Below are 17,161 nucleotides of genomic sequence, written 5' to 3' on the forward strand. Positions count from 1 at the left end.
TCTGAATTAAGATATCTCCACTATCTTCTTCTTCCTCTTGCTTCGTGTCTTGACTTTCTTCTTCTCTCACTTTTCCTTTCCCTTTTCCATCAATAACTTCTAACAACTATGACTTCTAGCATTTTTCATAAAATAAATTTCTTCCTATTTATTTTAGGATTTTTATTATAGCAGACATTCTGGGTATAGACTTCCCTCCAAAATCTATTTAAAGAGAATCATTGAACTCTAGTTGGAATAGTACCAGCTCCTCCTACCAGGAGGTTGAGAATACTATTCCACTGGTGTTACCCTCATGGGATAGGGTGCGAAGAGAGCTACAAATAGGTGAGGTCGATTTGTGACCTAGCTCAATCTCGACTTGATTAGACCCAACCTAATCCGTATTAAAAGACCCATAGATAGGTCAATTTCAAATCTTGAACATGATCTAAATTCATTTAGGTCGGAATTTTGTATTTTTTCGGGTCCCAAATCTAACCCAGCTCGTATATTATCCATGTCTAATTTGGATCAACAAAAAATTCATCTGATTTGACCAGAATCTTATCTAGCCTAGCCTACAAACCTAAATCATATAAACCTCCTCCTTTTTTGCTCTAAGTATCTTTTTCTCAATTTCGTTGAAATATTCATATCCACCTAAACCTCCTTCTCCTTCTCTCTTTCATCTCGAAAACTACATCTCCTCTCATCTATTTTTCACTTTATTATATTGACATATTTATAGTTGATTTTTTTTGAATTCTTGTGTATAATGAATCAAGTATATTAATTTAAATTTCTTTAAAAAGTATAGTTTGTAAACTTAAAAGTGATAAATTACTTAGATGAAATTAAAAACTTTAAAATAAAAATTAAAGTTTAAGCCATCTCTTTTTAATTTCATTTATATTTTTATAATAAATTTATATTCAATTATTAATTATTATATTTTATTTATAGAAGAATAGCCGGATATTTGCTTTAAGTTGCAAATTCGATCCAAACTTGAACATTTTGAGTTGGGTCTAAGTTATACTTGACTGCAGCCACGATCTAATTAGCTAATGGATTGAGTTCGAGTACAAAATATAAAATTAAATTAGAACGTGTGAAGTATGCTCCTAAGTCCAACTAGACCTGCAGCCCTGAACAAGGGTAAAAGATAGAGATTTGTCCTTCCCGGGAAATAAAACTTATTCACACGGAATAAACATGAGATAATTATTGTCACAAATCTTAAAGCAAGGCCTAAGTGAGGCGAAGGGAGCTCAAGGGAGACGAACCGGGGCGTCCATTACTTGAAGCAAACCCCAGTGGCGCCGTATTTCTTTCCTCCTCTCTCCTGAAGCCCTCTCGCTCGAACCTTCTATCGCGCCCTCCTCTCCTTCGCTCTCTTCTCTCTCCCTCACTCGCTTTCCGCTTCCTCTGCTCCAATGGCGGCGATGCTGGTACCTCTCTCTCTCTCTATCTCTCTCTCTCTCTTCTTGGTATACAGGAAAGAAGAAAGAGGAGGAAATTTTGATAACGATCTGGATTTGGTTTGATGGTTGCAGCAACCCCAGATCATACTGCTCAAGGAGGGGACGGACAGCTCCCAGGGGAAGGCGCAGGTGGTAAGCAACATCAACGCCTGTACCGCGGTGGCCGACTGCGTCCGCACCACGCTGGGGCCCCGCGGGATGGACAAGCTCATCCACGATGACAAGGGCAACACCACCATCTCCAATGACGGCGCCACCATCATGAAGCTCCTCGACATCGTCCACCCTGCCGCCAAGATCCTCGTCGACATCGCCAAGTCCCAGGACTCCGAGGTAACTCAGAAACTTTCCATGATTTGGTGCCAGTTGTTAATTAAAAAAAAGCAGGAAAGGGAGTTTTCCCAAAATGTCCTAATGAACGGATGCCCCTGAATGAACAGAAAGGAAAAGTTTCGAACTCTAGGGTTTTGAAAGGAAAGATTGGAACTTTATGTGTCTTCGGAACTCTGGGATTTTGGTTCTGATTTAACGAGTGCTTTTGCCATGTGAAAGAAGCACTTGTTACATGGTATAAGCATTGAGTGAATGCGCAAGAAATTACCTGACAAATATTGGATAATATCAATCAGTTAAGTTAGGAAACATTGTTTTCACGATTATGGCTGCATACATGTTTTCGGGAATGAATCCTAATTGGATTTATATGACATTTTCTTCTTGTTCTTTATTATGTTTCCACTTACTTGAATCCAAAGACATGCTTTTTCTTGTTTATGGGAGGATTTGAAAGAGAAAGCATGTTTTCAAAATGAATTCAGTAAAGTTGGTATGCTATATGGATGCAGATTTTCTTGGTTTATGATTTAATAACAACCTTCCTGGTAACATTGATCTTTTTTTTTGCATGTTTTTTAGCTCATTCCTATTAGGTTGTTCCGGTTCATTTTGGTTTCCTATCAGAGATTCAGATTTCTTGGTTTTTGTTGAGTACCGATTTTCTTTTTCCGCACTTCAAGCTGCAGTTATAAGAAGTATGCAATGCATTTTAACCTTTTACTTTCCGTCGCTATCTTCTCATTTTATATGAAAGGTGAGGATTCATGTGCTACTCATGGGTTCAGTCATGCTTTGAGTGCTGGTTGGTGTTGACTGTTTTTGTCTCTAAGGCCATGGAGCTTTTTTCTTGTGCATGTTCGTTGGTCATTTGATTGCCCCTTTACCTCATCTACTTGTGTAATGTGTTGATGCAGTATTGGTTTCTGTTTACCCCAGAGAACATTTGATTTTATTTCTTGTTTCATCAATGATGTTTACCTGTATATTGCTGTTATTGTGCTTGAAAGTTGAAACTATACACTGTTATTAACTATGATTTCTGCGATGTTTATAGTTACATTCCAAGATATTAGATCATAGAATTTTTGGGATGTAGTCAAGGTATAAATGCACCTTTTGGCTCTGCTGTTTTGATAAAATAAGTGAATGAACCTTTTGATAATGCATTTTTTTATCATTTATTTTAAATTATTAAACTTTGCAAATTTGATTGTATTTCCGTTTAGTTAACTAATTTTATTATCTTGATCTACAAACTGTTCTGTCTCTATAAAGCTTTTGTTCCCAACTATGTTGAAGTAACACTAGGGACTTATATTGAAGTTTCACAATACAATCTGGTGTAGGTTGGTGACGGAACCACCACTGTAGTGCTTCTTGCTGGTGAGTTCTTAAAGGAGGCGAAACCCTACATTGAGGATGGAGTCCACCCCCAAAATCTCATCCGAAGTTATCGGACTGCATCCTATTTGGTCAGTATCTCAGTGTTCTTTTCTTTGTGTATGATTGCAATCTGTTATTTTGTGATCTTAAGAACTGGATAATATGCATCGCAGGCAATTGACAAAATTAAAGAGCTTGCCTTCAGCATTGAAGGGAAAAGCCTTGAAGAAAAGAAAACCTTATTGGCAAAATGTGCTGCTACAACACTCTCTTCAAAGCTTATTGGTGGTGAGAAGGAGTTTTTTGCTTCCATGGTCGTTGATGCAGTCATGGCTATTGGCGATGATGATAGGTTAAATTTAATTGGGATTAAAAAGGTTATTTTCATCTTATTGGAATTTTCTTCTGGTTCAATAATCTTTTAGCTTATTTTCATTTTATTGTTATGCATGTTACTGCTACATTTTGTGATTATTTTTAGTCATAACAAGAGTTTCCAAACATCCTTTTATTTGTCTGTATGTTGTAATAACCTAGTACGTTAGTTTCACCAAGTTAAATTCCTTTTTTCTTTATTTTTGAGAAAGACATATATTCAGAAACCAATAGACTTGTCATTAACTTGTACCATTTTCTCATACACTTGTTGAAGTTAGGCTGCACACCACCAAAAGAATATATATGTCCTATGTCCAATGATTTGGAATGAGGTAGTATAGTTGACAAAGACAGGAAGTCTTGCGGATGTATCTCTCTAAAGAATAAACCTTCCTGTAAATCTTCATATTCCATCATATTTTCTCTCTGCCAGTAAGAACACTTCAGTGCATCCCAAATCTTCCCTTGCATCTTCATCAATCCAACCTAGGCATGCAGTTTCTCTTCTCAGGCAACCTTTTGCTCTTTTACTAGTTTATTTATCTATTTAAATAAGATGATAACATTTCTACCAAAAGGACACAATAATAGCTGTTTGGGTTAAACTTTGTCTAAAAATGGGGGTAATGGGGGGAAAAGAAGGGGGAAGGAGGGGCCTGTACATTGGGATCCATGAGTTGCATCCATCATGGTTGTCCCTTCTGTTTCATTATAAATTATTGGCTTGAACGTGGGATATTTTATATTTAAATGCTTTTTTTTGTTCTGCAAATGAATAGGATAAAATAGATCATAGTGTGATGTTTATAAATCATATATGGATAATGAAGATCTAGCCAGAAAGTGACATATCAAACTCTAAATTCTGTTGGCTTGTTTTCTGTAGGTGCCTGGGGGTAACATGAGAGATTCATTTCTTGTCAGTGGTGTTGCTTTCAAGAAGACATTTTCCTATGCTGGTTTTGAGCAGCAACCAAAGAAGTTTCTTAATCCAAAGATCCTTTTGTTAAACATTGAATTAGAGTTAAAGTCAGAGAAAGAAAATGCAGAAATCAGGTATGCTTCTTGGCCTTATTATTTGCTACACTGTTTCTTGCTTATTCCTTTTCTTTTATGGGTTCTTCTACAGATTATCAGACCCTATGCAATATCAGTCAATTGTTGATGCCGAATGGAATATCATCTATGACAAGTTAGATAAGTGCGTTAAAAGTGGAGCAAAAATTGTTCTTTCACGATTGGCAATTGGTGACCTTGCAACACAGGTATCTTTCTTCAATTGTTACTTCTGCCCTTTGCCCCTGTTCTATTTTGATGAGTTAAATGGGTCGAGTTTCTTAATAGAATGAAAGAAAAATTGACTAAAAGTGTCAAGCTTTGCCAAGATAGGCATACATTTTATGGCCTTTTGGCTTATATCAGGTTTATTGCTTCTTTATGTAACATGTCCGAGACCATAACAATTTGGCATATATGCAGTATTTTGCAGATAGGGATATTTTCTGTGCCGGTCGTGTAACAGAAGAGGACCTGCAACGTGTTGCCGCAGCAACAGGTGGAACTGTGCAGACTTCTGTCAACAATATTATCGATGAGGTTTTCTCGTGCTTCTTCAATATCTTTGTTTATTTTTGCTTTTTTATTAGGTGGCTTCCTTGGTGATACTGGGTAGGCTAATCTATGGCATCAGCAACATTATTTTAGCATATTTCTATGATTAGAACTTTTTGAGTTTATTATAACTTAATTTTTTCATGCACTTTCTTATATTTTGGTGTGTCATAGGTTCTTGGATCCTGTGAGGTGTTTGAGGAAAGACAAGTAGGCAATGAACGGTTTAACATTTTCAGTGGCTGCCCTTCTGGTCAGACAGCAACCATTGTTCTCCGTGGTGGCGCAGATCAGGTTTCTTTTTCTTTTTTTTTTTCTGCTAAAAATGTTTGCTCTCTGGTCTGTATGCTTGATCTTACAGTCTAGCTCATTTACTTGTTTCCTTTATTATCAATCTGTCTCAGTTCATTGAGGAAGCTGAAAGGAGCCTGCATGATGCCATAATGATTGTCAGGAGGGCTTTAAAGAACTCCACTGTTGTGGCTGGCGGTGGTGCTATAGATGTAAGCTACTTCTGGCCACTTGATATGGTTTGATGTGTTATCTTTGGGAAGGGTAATCTTCTTATTAGTAATGCAGATGGAGATAAGCCGATATTTGAGACAACATGCACGGACAATAGCTGGGAAGTCACAGTTGTTTATTAACTCATATGCCAAAGCTCTTGAGGTAGGCATATCATGACAATCTCTTGGTAATTTTGCAACTCGACGACAAACTCCTTTACGATGTCACTGGTCTTGGCATGATGGTAAGGTTGTTCCATTGTGACCTGAGTGTCATGGATTTGAAACATGGAAATAGCCTCTCCGCATGTAGGGATAAGTCTGCATATGTCTAGCCCTCCCATACCCAACAATGGCGAAAGCCTTGTGCACTGGGACACCTCTTTTTTAGGAACAAACTCCTTTATAACTCCATCATGATATAGCTAACCCTTGCAACCCAATGCCAAACAAGCCAATGCATTTCCTTCTTAGTTCTTATCCCTAATCTAACACAGCTGATATTCATGGAGGGACTATTTGTTGAGCAGCATTATTTGTTTTTCATCATGGCGGTAGACTCACATTTGCATATAGCTTGCATTTGTTCTTCTTCCCTGTTTGACATAACTTTTGATAGAACTTCTTGAGAATTATCAGGCTCAAAAATTGTTTCTTGTAATGCTGAGTATATAGTTGATATGCACAAACTCTGGAGCAATTCAGCTAACTTATATTACTAGCTAATATTTGTTATACTCTAATCTGAGCTGGAACTCAATACATATCCATGTAGAAGTGTAAGTGTGAAAGATTGTACCATACAATTGCATTGGCTAGGAATGTATTGTGAGTGGCAAAAATGCTTTCTATGCCTATATAGAAACTCTGCACTCCTGACACTATATTTATGGAAGGAAAAGAATCTAAATGACAAATCAATAGAAATTGTACTCTTTCATCAGTCAAGTATTATACTTTGCCATGTCACAACTCAAACATCCCTTCCCCATGCGTCCTCCTTTTATTTATTTATTTATTTTTTCAACATTTTAATGTTATGTTAGTGGAGAGTCAAGGCATTGCCAAGTCACAACTCAAACATTTCTTCCCCCCTGACCCTCCTTTTATTTATTTATTTATTTTTTCTTTTTTGTGATGTTATGTTAGTAGTGGAGGAAAAAGGCATGCTATTTCTGATTTTCTTAGTTCTGACTTCTGAGCAATTGTCTTGCTGCACAGGTTATTCCACGACAACTTTGTGATAATGCTGGATTTGATGCAACTGATGTATTAAATAAACTCAGACAGAAGCATGCTTCTGGTTAGCTTCGTCCTTTTTCTTCATAGAGTAATAAGTCGTTCTTGTATACTAATATGCACTTTCATTCTTATAACAGGTGAAGGTGCGAACTATGGTGTAGATATCAACACTGGAGGAATTGCAGATTCCTTTGCTAATTTTGTATGGGAACCTGCGGTAGTTAAGGTAAAAATTATGTGTAATATCTACCTTGCTTCCTAGTACCCTTGTTATATCATTGTGTAATGTTGGTAGTGACTATACATTGCAGATAAATGCTATGAATGCTGCAACAGAAGCTGCCTGTCTTATACTGAGTGTGGACGAGACAGTTAAAAATCCGAAGGTAATTTGCTTTTGTAAAAGGGAAGAGTATCTGATGAGTACTTATAGTTAGTTATGAGCAACAAACATTTGCAAACTTGTCTGCTATCCTGTGACATTATTGATAGGAAGTTACAATGGTGGATACTATGTGCACAGGCTCCCTTTGCACAATAGCGGTTAACAATCTTGTCCTTTGTTCGTGACCTTCAATCTTATGCATATTAATCTATGTTTGTGACTCTTCTTATCATTATTTCTACAACATTATCATATCAATTAAAAAAAAAAAAGAATGGAAGATTGTATCGAGTGATGTATGGTTAGAAACCATGAATTGAAATAACTAATGTTTAACATTTGTAGCTCATTGTTTTCCTCAAACTCCTTTTGGGATTTTAATATTATCCCTAGTTTTTCTTTCTTGATCTTTCATTCTTCGACTCTTTGTAAGGGGTAGCTGATATCAAGTTGAGTTTTTTGTATTTACTATAAGGATTATTGTTGTGTCATGATTTACCATAAGGTCGAAATGCATTTTTTTCTGTATTCAATAAGTATTGCATGACCAAATAATTCAAGGAGAGGCGCACAGCGGGGAGGGTCCTTTTTAGTAGAGGACTCGTCGGACCATCAGAGTGGGACCTCTTTGGTAAAAATAACTTGAATAACTTTGTTTTTTTGGAGGAGTCATCATTTTCTATCAGGAATGCTATGTCATTTACAACCCTGCCGCATTTCAGTTTCTTGAAGGCCCCGCTGACCCAAAGTGGTTTAGAATAATAATTTTTTCTCAATGGTGATCGGTCATTTCCCAAGACCAAATGATAAATGTGTAGGGTTAATGTCAGGTTTTCAGCTGATCATGAAACTATGTCAAAAATTATGAAATGGATTCTAATTTTGTATATTGGCAAATGAGGATTCATAAAGCCAACTCTAAATAATTGGGAAAAGACTGGACAGACCAGTTGTTGGTTTGTTCAAGTCATAGCAGGTTTGCCATGCAGGAAAGGAGAAACTATATGGCGTTTTGCAAGATATCAACAAGTGTTTCATTTTATCAAACATTTTCTTTTCAAGAGTTTGCAATAGTAAGCCTGCTCAGGCTCTGAGACTGAGGCTTCACTCTAAAAGTTATTGATTGAGACTTGAGAAGCTTCATGTAAATGACTTAGGAGGCTCTGAAAGGCCACAACCAACATCTGATGATGTATTTCTTATTGGTTAATATTTCATTCATCCAAATCAAGTATGGCTTTACGATATCTGTTGAAGTTGATATAATTAGTACCCTGATCAGGTGTGTTTTGCCTTTGGTCACTTCCTCCAATATATTTCTGGTCATTATTGCTACAATGCTGTTAGGATACTTCTAATTTTTTTCCTAAAAGAAAAAAAACTCAGATTTTTCACTATGCATGCATATATAATTATAGTTAAATAGAATACTGTGGATTGATTTGGCTAATGTAGCCCAGGAGCCAGAGGGTCAATCAGATGTTCACTTACTGTACATAAAAATGCCTCTTTGAAGTGATTCTTTGAAAAATAAGTCACTTGCTCTCATATAGTAGTGCATTGTTAAGTATGGCTGTTTAATATGAAACTTTATTCAGTAGTGCATTGATAAGTATGGCTGTATTTTTTGATAAAAATCTCATATAGTAGCTTCATTTGAAAGGATTATCTGTTAACAATATTTTTTGATTACAATAATACCAGTCGGAGAGTGCACAAGGTGAAGCTGCTGCCAACGCAATGGCTGGTCGGGGCCGTGGTGGAGCAGCCTTCCGTGGTCGTGGTGGAAGAGGCATGCGGAGGCGTTGATCTCCCAGTACTAAATCTGTACGTCCATTTTAGGTAATAAAGTTTTTGGAACAATAGTTGTGTTTCTTGAGAGCTTCTCTCAGATTTTGGTTTCCAAGTCCTCTTGGATTTTTAATTGGTGGGAGTTGAGGCATGTGCCAGACCTGCTAGCAAGAAAATGTTGTCTCAGCTCATCTTTTGTTCAAATGCAGGACCAACATGGGGCTTTTTTGCAGTCAACACAGCTGTTCGATTGTTTTGTTTAAAAGTCCGATTGTGTATTTTAGATTGCATTAGAAGGTAAAAGAGAAACAAGACTACTTGGTTTATTGCTTTGTGATTGACCCTTGGAGATGTCTTGTTATTACTTTGTTTAAATATGCACTTGATTGGAGTGAGTTATCGTATGTCTCAAATTCTGTTGTCTTGCTGGGAGAATTTCTTTTTGGTGCTTCCAGAATTTGGGGTCTTTGTTTTAAGGGTTCTTGTTGTTTGTTGTCATCATCAGTGATACAATGAAAGGACTCAGTCTGCTTGCATTATAAGCCATATAGTACTATAGCACAAGAAATCCTCTATTTCAGGGAGTTGTGGGCTTCTAGTATCTTAATGAAGCAGTTTAAATTTTATAAGGATGTGAATTCTTGTAAAAAGACTTTTAGCCTTTTTTCCTTTCTTTTTTTTTTCTTCCTACAGTGGTAATGCCTGTACCAAGTTGAGAAATGACAAAGGTCTTAAGGCTTTGTATTTCTTTTTTGTTTTTGGGTTTTCTGGTGGTCCCTTGAACAAAGAAATTTGTGGTGGTGCTCCTATATATGGGTGTAAGCCTTGACCAAATAAATGGTCGTGCTGCTTATAGATTTCGTATGTTTTTCAACTGAAATCCAAAGATCCCATATATCAAATAGTGTGTGAGATATGCTTAGCTCGTTACAAATACAGATGCCACTTTTGCAGGGGCATGAATTCAATTATTAGAGAGATTAACAGATGATGAGATTACATTTCTTGAGGTGGAAAACATGATATCAACTATTCACTATGTGATCCTAAAGATGTCACTGGAGGAATACAGATCGCTATCTATTTATTGCTTGATTAAGTTCATATGGTATTGTCAGTGCTGACAATGGATTCATCGGGAAAAAAAACAGCGATGGGTAAAAACAATCATTTGATCAAATTCAGCCAGTTTTAAGATGAATGCTGTCAGAAGATTGTAGTTATCTGCAGCTACGACCCTGGGAACCTCAGGTCTATTTTCTCGGTTCTCGTGCCAGATCTTTTCTTAATATGAGCTGAAAACTAATTCATCAGTTCTAGAAATATGAATTCATGGAAGCTGCCCAAGTGAAAATTTGTATTGATCTATAAACAATTATGATCATAAATTACTTGTTTTCTTAATTGTGAAGGCCCTTAGGCACTACGTTATTAGCTCCAAATAAGACCTCTGGTACACTGGATGCATAACCATACTTGTGACTCATTCTAGTTTCATTGACAAGTCACCTAAATCTACCTATGGTGGACTTGAACGTTGTTTTTTCTGATTCCAGAATCGCTACCTCTTTAAACCGTTGGTGAGAAAGTGATAGGCGAAAGTAGGCCATTCATGAGTACCAAAAAATAAATGGCTTCAGGATTAAATTTATTCATTATGAATGAGATAAAGAATAATCGGGGGTGGTTCTAAGCAGCGTCGGCAGAACTATTCCAAACCGGACGATTCCAATTATTCTGAGCCATATCGGAGGTCCACCGGTACGGTTCCAGTAATAAAAATGAAAACCATTGCCAGAAGCGAAGAAGAAGGAAAGAGAGGAAAAGAGAGAGCAAGCATGGGAGGGAGGAAGAGGGAGGGAGGCCGGCAGTGTCCGGCGGAGAGGCAGCAAAGGGAAGTAGCGGCCGTTCTTCTGTTTCGTTCAAAACAGGGAACAAAATAGGGGTCCAGTCGCGGCTTTTCCTTGCTGCGTTGGTGCCGGCCTTCCTCCCTCCCTCCCCCGCTCTCTCTCTCTCTCTCTCTTCCTATTTCGTTCTCCCTCTCCCCTACTTCATGGCGCGAGCCTATACCGAATCATCCCGCTGAAGAATCAGTACGGTGCCCAGTTTTGGTCCGAAGTGTCTAAAAGTTGAGTAATAGCAAATGAGCTAATTAAGAGATTTAAGTTCCGTAATTAGTTCCTTGTGAGTTCTTATTCTCTTCTCTGATGCTTCTATCTCATCATTTTCACGGTCAAAGTTTCGATTTTTATTAGGTTGCGGATTAGCCTTCGTTCCTATGCGGCCGGGGTTCGGCCCGCTCCAAAAAAAAACAAGAAAAAGATCGCGGCTAGGATTTTGGGATCGGGGTGGTTTACGTATCACACCCTCAGTAGTGCTGCGAACGGACCTCTCCGGTTCCCTGCCGAACTGGAGAGGATCCTTAACCTTCTAACCAGGAAAAAGCAAAGAAGTCACCCTAGTTCCGGAAGATCCAAGACTGCTGCATCTTAAGTTACTTGACCTGAATACCCGAAAAGCATTTATTCATGCCAACTTCATATCATGTTGTATATTAATTTGAACTTAAAGTTGAAACTCTAGGTTCAAAGACTTCAGTGCTTTAGTCGGCTCAACCCCACTGTTCAGCACCTATCCATATGGTTGGCTTTTCCTTTTTACACCAACTTATCATACTGTCAGGTCTTCATTTAGAACAAGCATCTCATAAAACAATATACACACTCATAATGCTGGAAAAGAATGAGCGAGTCATGCCCAGAAATTAAAAATTAGATGAAGTCTGTCGTCCTCCCTTGAGGCCACGAGCATACTCTCGCATTGATGCTTGCTGGTATTTGCTTTATTCATTGAGGGAGAGATGCAAATAATCAGATGAATGCTTGACCTACACATTCGATTTCTCTCTTAATAATAATGAACTACCGACAGGAGATCATGGAGTTTCTTTACGGTGATCCATTTGTTATGTGAGCTCATATATGAATCAAGGAACCACCTTCTTTAGAAGGGAACAAATGATGAAAAAAAATGTAAAAAATAAAATCAGCATCATTTTGCTTTCCTTGATTACTTCTGTTGCGGGAGAGTTACTAGATCAAAATTAAACAACCATTACCAATAGACACCCTGAAAAAAAAGAAGCAGCAGCCAAGTTTCTCCACCTATCTTCTCATGACATGCATATCGGAAACTCCATCTGGGGAATGTTGTATACCTTCTCTGCAGACTAAACCAAGTACTCTAATTATTGGTAAGGTTCCGAGAGTATTGATGCATTCGTTGATAAGATTTTAAACCACCAGAACGAAATTAGAACACTAGTTGCTGTCGATCAGAGTAGCACTTCAGACTATGCTACGAAGCAGATGGGAGGAAGGTCAAGAGAGCTCCAGAGAGACAACTCACCATCAGTGCTCAAAGTTGAAGCCGAAGAAGAAGGTGGTGGTGGTGGTGGTGGTGGTGGTGGTGGTGATGAGGCGGCAGATGAAGAAGAGCATGGAAGAGAAGAAGTAGATTCTGATTGGGATTGGATATGCGGATTTTCGACTGGCACTTGAGCTCCACTTTCCACCACTTTCAACTCGTCCTCTTGCTGTCTCCTACATGCATTTCTGAGGCTGGAGAGGTGATTAGCCATCAACCCTCCACCATTCCTACCTCCAAGCTTCAGCCTCAGGCACTCCGATATGCCGTTGAGAGCGTACAGAGAAGCCGACACCTTCCTCTCATACTTCATCCTCTTCATAGCAGCTCTAATCATCGATGGCTCATCTTCGCCGCTCTCCTGCTCTATTGGCTCCTCCATTTCCTCCATCATCTCGAACGGCGAAAACAAACTTGACGACGATCCCTCCACAGCATCCATGAACTGGAAATCCATCACTCCCATGCCGCCATCTCCCTCTTCCTCTTGCACTCCCTCCCCACACTCACCAAAGTGACCCACCTCCTCCAAGTTGTAGCCCAACTCCACCTCTCCTTCACCTCCGCCTCCTTCCTCGCTGCAATCTGCATGCAAGCCATTGTAATCGCACATTAGATCTCCACCACCTTCACCACAATTAGTAAGATTTGACATGGATTCCGTCGGGTCATGTATAAAGTCTGTGAATTGTATGTCATCTTCGCCTTCATTTTCTTCAGTTCCATACAGTAGCTGCTGCTGTGCCGGCTGCAGCTGCTGCACTGCCTGCTGCTGGCTCTCAGCCAAGCCGGAGTTGTTTCTGGCCTTTAGCCTCGTTAGCAGGAGGTTGGCGATCTTCGAAGGGAGTGCCGGTGGGCCGGCAGGCTGCGAGGGGGAGCAGGGCCAGAAGTTGGTGCGGGTGTTGGCACCGCGGAGGAGGCAGGCGGCCTCGTCGTAGGCCCGAGCAGCATCCTCCGCCGTGTCGAACGTGCCAAGCCACACCCTTATCTTCTGTATGGTGTCCTTGATCTCCGCCACCCACCGTCCCGAAGGCCGCTGCCGCACCCCTACAAAGCGCCTCCGGGCACGCCGGGCGCCTCCAAGTGCGGCCGCTGCTGCCGCCTCGTCCCAGCTGCTGCTCGGAGGTTCACCATCTCCGGTCCCATCGGCACATTTCCTCTTCCTCACCATCTCCTTCTCGATCTTCTCCGATCTGATCGAGTCTCCAATGCTGCTGCTAATTCTATCTCAAAGTGTTTGCACTTGTTACTGCACTCAATGATGGATCGGAGGAGATGAGTATTTATAAGGGAGGGGAGAAATGTGGAGACAAAAAGAGAGGGAAGAGGGATGCTGGATTTGTTGCTTGGTCCCATCTCATTGTTTTCCTTAAATTTCGGCTTCTTATCATAACATATGGAGGCTTCTCCTGTGACTGCGAGAGCGAGAGGAGGGTGGCGTATATAATAATAATCCATCCCTATAAAATAATTTGGCATGGACTATTCAGTGTATCTTGCCTTGACCTGGCCTTCCACCTTCTCCACATTATATTAATATCCCCATTTGTTCACAGGGCTTTTAGTAAATTAAATTTAAGTTGTAGAGGCTTGAATCAGTCCACTCTAAGAACTTCTCCATTTCTTTATTTGTCTCGGAAACCTTGTTCCTGTTTCCCCACGTCCCAGAGCTAATAGTTTGCGACTTTGTTCACACAAAAAGCTTGTTCTTGTACATGGTAAGACTTCCTTACCCTTGGGATCAGTTGAAACAACATAAGTAGTCACAGGTTTGCTAACAATTTGGCTGGGCGGAAAGTTTGAAGCTACTGGAATACTGGGGGAGTTTAACAATCGGCAAAGACTTTCTTCCAAAAAATTACAAAAAAAAAATAATAATGAAAATAATCAGTACATTTTAAGAATAAAAGCTGAAAATGGTTGGCCTATTTTATGCATAGAATGTAACAAGCATGGGGAAAAAATAGGAACAACTCCTCATTACCATTCATGATAATCCACAAGTGGTTAGTTGCCACCTTAAAAAAAACAAGCATCTCCTATTTGATTTGTGTCCAATCTAATAACTCATGGAAGAATAGGAATTTCGCATGTATGCGCCATTTTGCATGGCTCGAAATTCTCGGTATCATGATCGAAGCTTTCTCCACCATGCGATGCGAGACGGAAGGATCGACAAGGCAACCTTGATAGCTTAACCATGCCATCATATTATATTAGATGGGTCAAGAATTCCTCCTATCGCTTGCTTTTGTCATGGCTGATGAACTATATAGGAGGTAACGGTCTCTCCAAGGCCTATCAACGTCCATCACCATCAGTATCTCCTATAGAGAGAGAGGCATGGAAGCCATACATCAATTAGCACCTGGCCGTGAGAAATTATTCCACCAGTTTGCTTCCAAGAACCGGCTACTGTAGCTAAGCTTCAGCTCATTTTCGTGGAGCTAAAGACAAATGGGTGCCCTGTTTTCTACGTTGGCCGCGTATTGTTAGAAAATGGGACGCGGTTTACCCTGCCGCTACGGCTTGACTGTGGGCTACAAAGGATAGATTGGGTCTGGTCGTGGATCCAGTCAACTTGTGAGTTGACTCTACCCACAGAACTGGTCTATTTAGACTCTACCGGCTTCCTTAGTCGAAAAGCCGCCTGTACCCAGGCCACCTGTCTGAGTTGTATGCTAAAAGGCACGTCTAGCCCTCGAGATTTTAGTAGGACCTGGCCAAGCTAGTACTGACGTTTGTACAATAAAATTGTAAGTGTGAGCTAATTAAGTCTGCGTTCGGCATGATTGTCTTTTTGTTTTTTCTAAAAAAAATAAAAAATAAAAATTCAATTTCTATTTTTTAGATTTTTGATAATAAAAAATATATTTGGTTTTTTTTTTTTTTAAACAATAAAGGCCGATGGAGAGGTAGTTGAGGAAGATGCAAAATGAATGGGGCCAACAATACAGTCAGGAACAAAGAATAGCTCAGCACTGGACGGAGAGATGGTTAGCGAGGCCTAGGAAGCCAGCATGGTAGGGGGGCAATGGGGCAAAGGACGAGATCAGATGGAAGAAGAAAGGTCATAAGGAGAAAGGTAAAATCCACTTTTTTTTTAAAAAAAAAAAGTGAAAGTGAAAAAAACAGAAACAAAAATAGAATAATCAAACATATTTTTTCATCAAATTTCATATTTATAATTTTTTAATAAAAAGAAAATAAAAACAGTACCAAACATTGCCTAAGTTTTTTTTTTTTTTTAATGCATTTCACAAAAATTTGAGTTCTTGTCTATACTAGGGTTGGTATATATTTAGTGAACAACTCTTGCTATGTAACTCATAGTTGTCTACAGACCTCACATATTGGAATCAAGGTGAAAAGTGTACTAAAATGGATGCATTCGACTAGGTTGGCTATGTTAGCCTGGGTTGATAAGAATTACAGACTTGTCTACATTTTCTTCACAACAATTGGAGTAATGGGAAACAGGTCACATTTTACTGAGTTGTTATCTTTGATCTTGTAATGGGTTTGCTCAACCCATTTGCTGCCTTAATTGCCAAATTCATGGATTAAGAGGTCTACATTTGGTCTAAATTGTCAGACCAATGACCGCACAACTACTGGCGGCCTTTGCTGGTCTGTAGATTACTAAGAAGAAATTGTATGCATTACAAGTGGGATTTGCAGCATGACTACTAGACATCGCGACAGGAATCATCCAAGTACGGCATAAGAAACAAGTCTCGCGCCAAAAGAAGAGACAGAACAGTGCAAGTGCCTAAAAAAAAAAAAAGAAATCTACCCTCCAGCTGTTTTTTTAGTATTTCAACTCCTCGAGATTTCCACCACTCTGCAGTGGGAACATCGCCACACAGCCGAACGCGAGAAAGACGCATGGCGAGGCCAGAGCGAAAGATTCACCGATGCCAATCTTTTCTGACAAAGAACTGGAGATGTCCCTTGCGACCGCTGGTATCGCTTTTGTCTTCATCACAATAAATGAAATTATCCGAGTACTCTCCCTCAACTCCTCCAATTGGTAGCCATAAGTCAATGGCCAGGATGATGAAGGCTCGGGACAATACGCTTCGTGCCACATGGAGACTCCCCGAACAACGTGTTAAGTTTGGAAGGCATTTAGAAAGGGGCTTCAAGAGGGTTACAGAACTATCTCCAGGTGTAAGCCCCAGAGACGTCATACCCCAACTGCTCCCTTAAATGAGTGGGATGCATCCCTTCCCATACAAGACTATCACCTGAGGAGTAAAAGAAGACAAGTGGCTGAGCAATTGCATGAAAGTGATGTCATGGTGTGTAAAATTCTATGGGGTTTGAACCAAATCGTTGGAAATAGTGAAATGAGTAGCTTTTGCTCTTGACTTGCTTCCATCTGGAAGAGGCTGCTAATATGTGATTGCTTTCCTAAACACTGCACTCCCAGCATTCGGCCATGAAACCAATTCACCTGCCAATAATAATGCTTGACGTTTCTGAAATACTATTATAATTAATCAATTGCATCCTTCTGATCTGTTCTCATCTCACTTAATTACCTTCAGCAGCAGCAGGCATATCTTATAGTCATAAATACTTGCACCGATCTAACCAGTGATATGTTCTTTAACCTAGCACATGCAACTTAC

The 17,161-nt window shown here is 39.5% G+C and overlaps 2 protein-coding genes across 3 annotated transcripts; one reads left to right on the top strand and one right to left on the bottom strand.

Annotated features, from left to right (window-relative positions):
- The first annotated feature begins 1,264 nt into the window (after window positions 1–1,264).
- LOC103700852 (T-complex protein 1 subunit eta) lies at window positions 1,265–9,682 on the top strand. Of its 2 annotated transcripts, none has more exons than XM_039114436.1 (15): window positions 1,265–1,433; window positions 1,539–1,799; window positions 3,149–3,274; window positions 3,359–3,562; window positions 4,450–4,619; window positions 4,693–4,828; window positions 5,043–5,159; window positions 5,349–5,468; window positions 5,579–5,677; window positions 5,754–5,843; window positions 6,902–6,983; window positions 7,060–7,148; window positions 7,234–7,308; window positions 9,012–9,134; window positions 9,308–9,682. In XM_039114436.1, the coding sequence occupies exons 1-14, from the start codon at window positions 1,419–1,421 to the stop codon at window positions 9,114–9,116; spliced, it is 1,689 nt and encodes a 562-aa protein (XP_038970364.1). In that variant the 5' UTR covers window positions 1,265–1,418; the 3' UTR covers window positions 9,117–9,134; window positions 9,308–9,682. The 2 variants fall into 2 exon arrangements, with proteins under 2 accessions (XP_038970364.1, XP_008780955.2); XM_008782733.3 differs by having other exon boundaries at window positions 9,012–9,149; window positions 9,308–9,666.
- Window positions 9,683–12,133: 2,451 nt separating this feature from the next.
- Window positions 12,134–13,857, bottom strand: LOC103700921 (ethylene-responsive transcription factor ERN1-like). The gene has a single exon (XM_008782820.2). The coding sequence runs from the start codon at window positions 13,693–13,695 to the stop codon at window positions 12,451–12,453; it is 1,245 nt and encodes a 414-aa protein (XP_008781042.2). The 5' UTR covers window positions 13,696–13,857; the 3' UTR covers window positions 12,134–12,450.
- Between the last annotated feature and the right edge of the window lie 3,304 nt (window positions 13,858–17,161).

Source organism: Phoenix dactylifera, chromosome 16, assembly GCF_009389715.1.
Source record: "Phoenix dactylifera cultivar Barhee BC4 chromosome 16, palm_55x_up_171113_PBpolish2nd_filt_p, whole genome shotgun sequence".
NCBI lineage: Eukaryota > Viridiplantae > Streptophyta > Magnoliopsida > Arecales > Arecaceae > Phoenix > Phoenix dactylifera.

What these genes read in the sequence shown, in the direction of transcription:
- LOC103700852 (XM_039114436.1), top strand. An exon ending in ATTTAATTGGGATTAAAAAG is followed by an intron (nt 3,563 to 4,449) that starts GTTATTTTCATC and finishes TGTTTTCTGTAG; the next exon opens with GTGCCTGGGGGTAACATGAG. An exon ending in AGACAGTTAAAAATCCGAAG is followed by an intron (nt 7,309 to 9,011) that starts GTAATTTGCTTT and finishes CAATAATACCAG; the next exon opens with TCGGAGAGTGCACAAGGTGA.
- LOC103700921 (XM_008782820.2), bottom strand. Translation starts at nt 13,695, where the DNA reads ATGGTGAGGAAGAGGAAATGTGCCGATGGGACCGGAGATGGTGAACCT.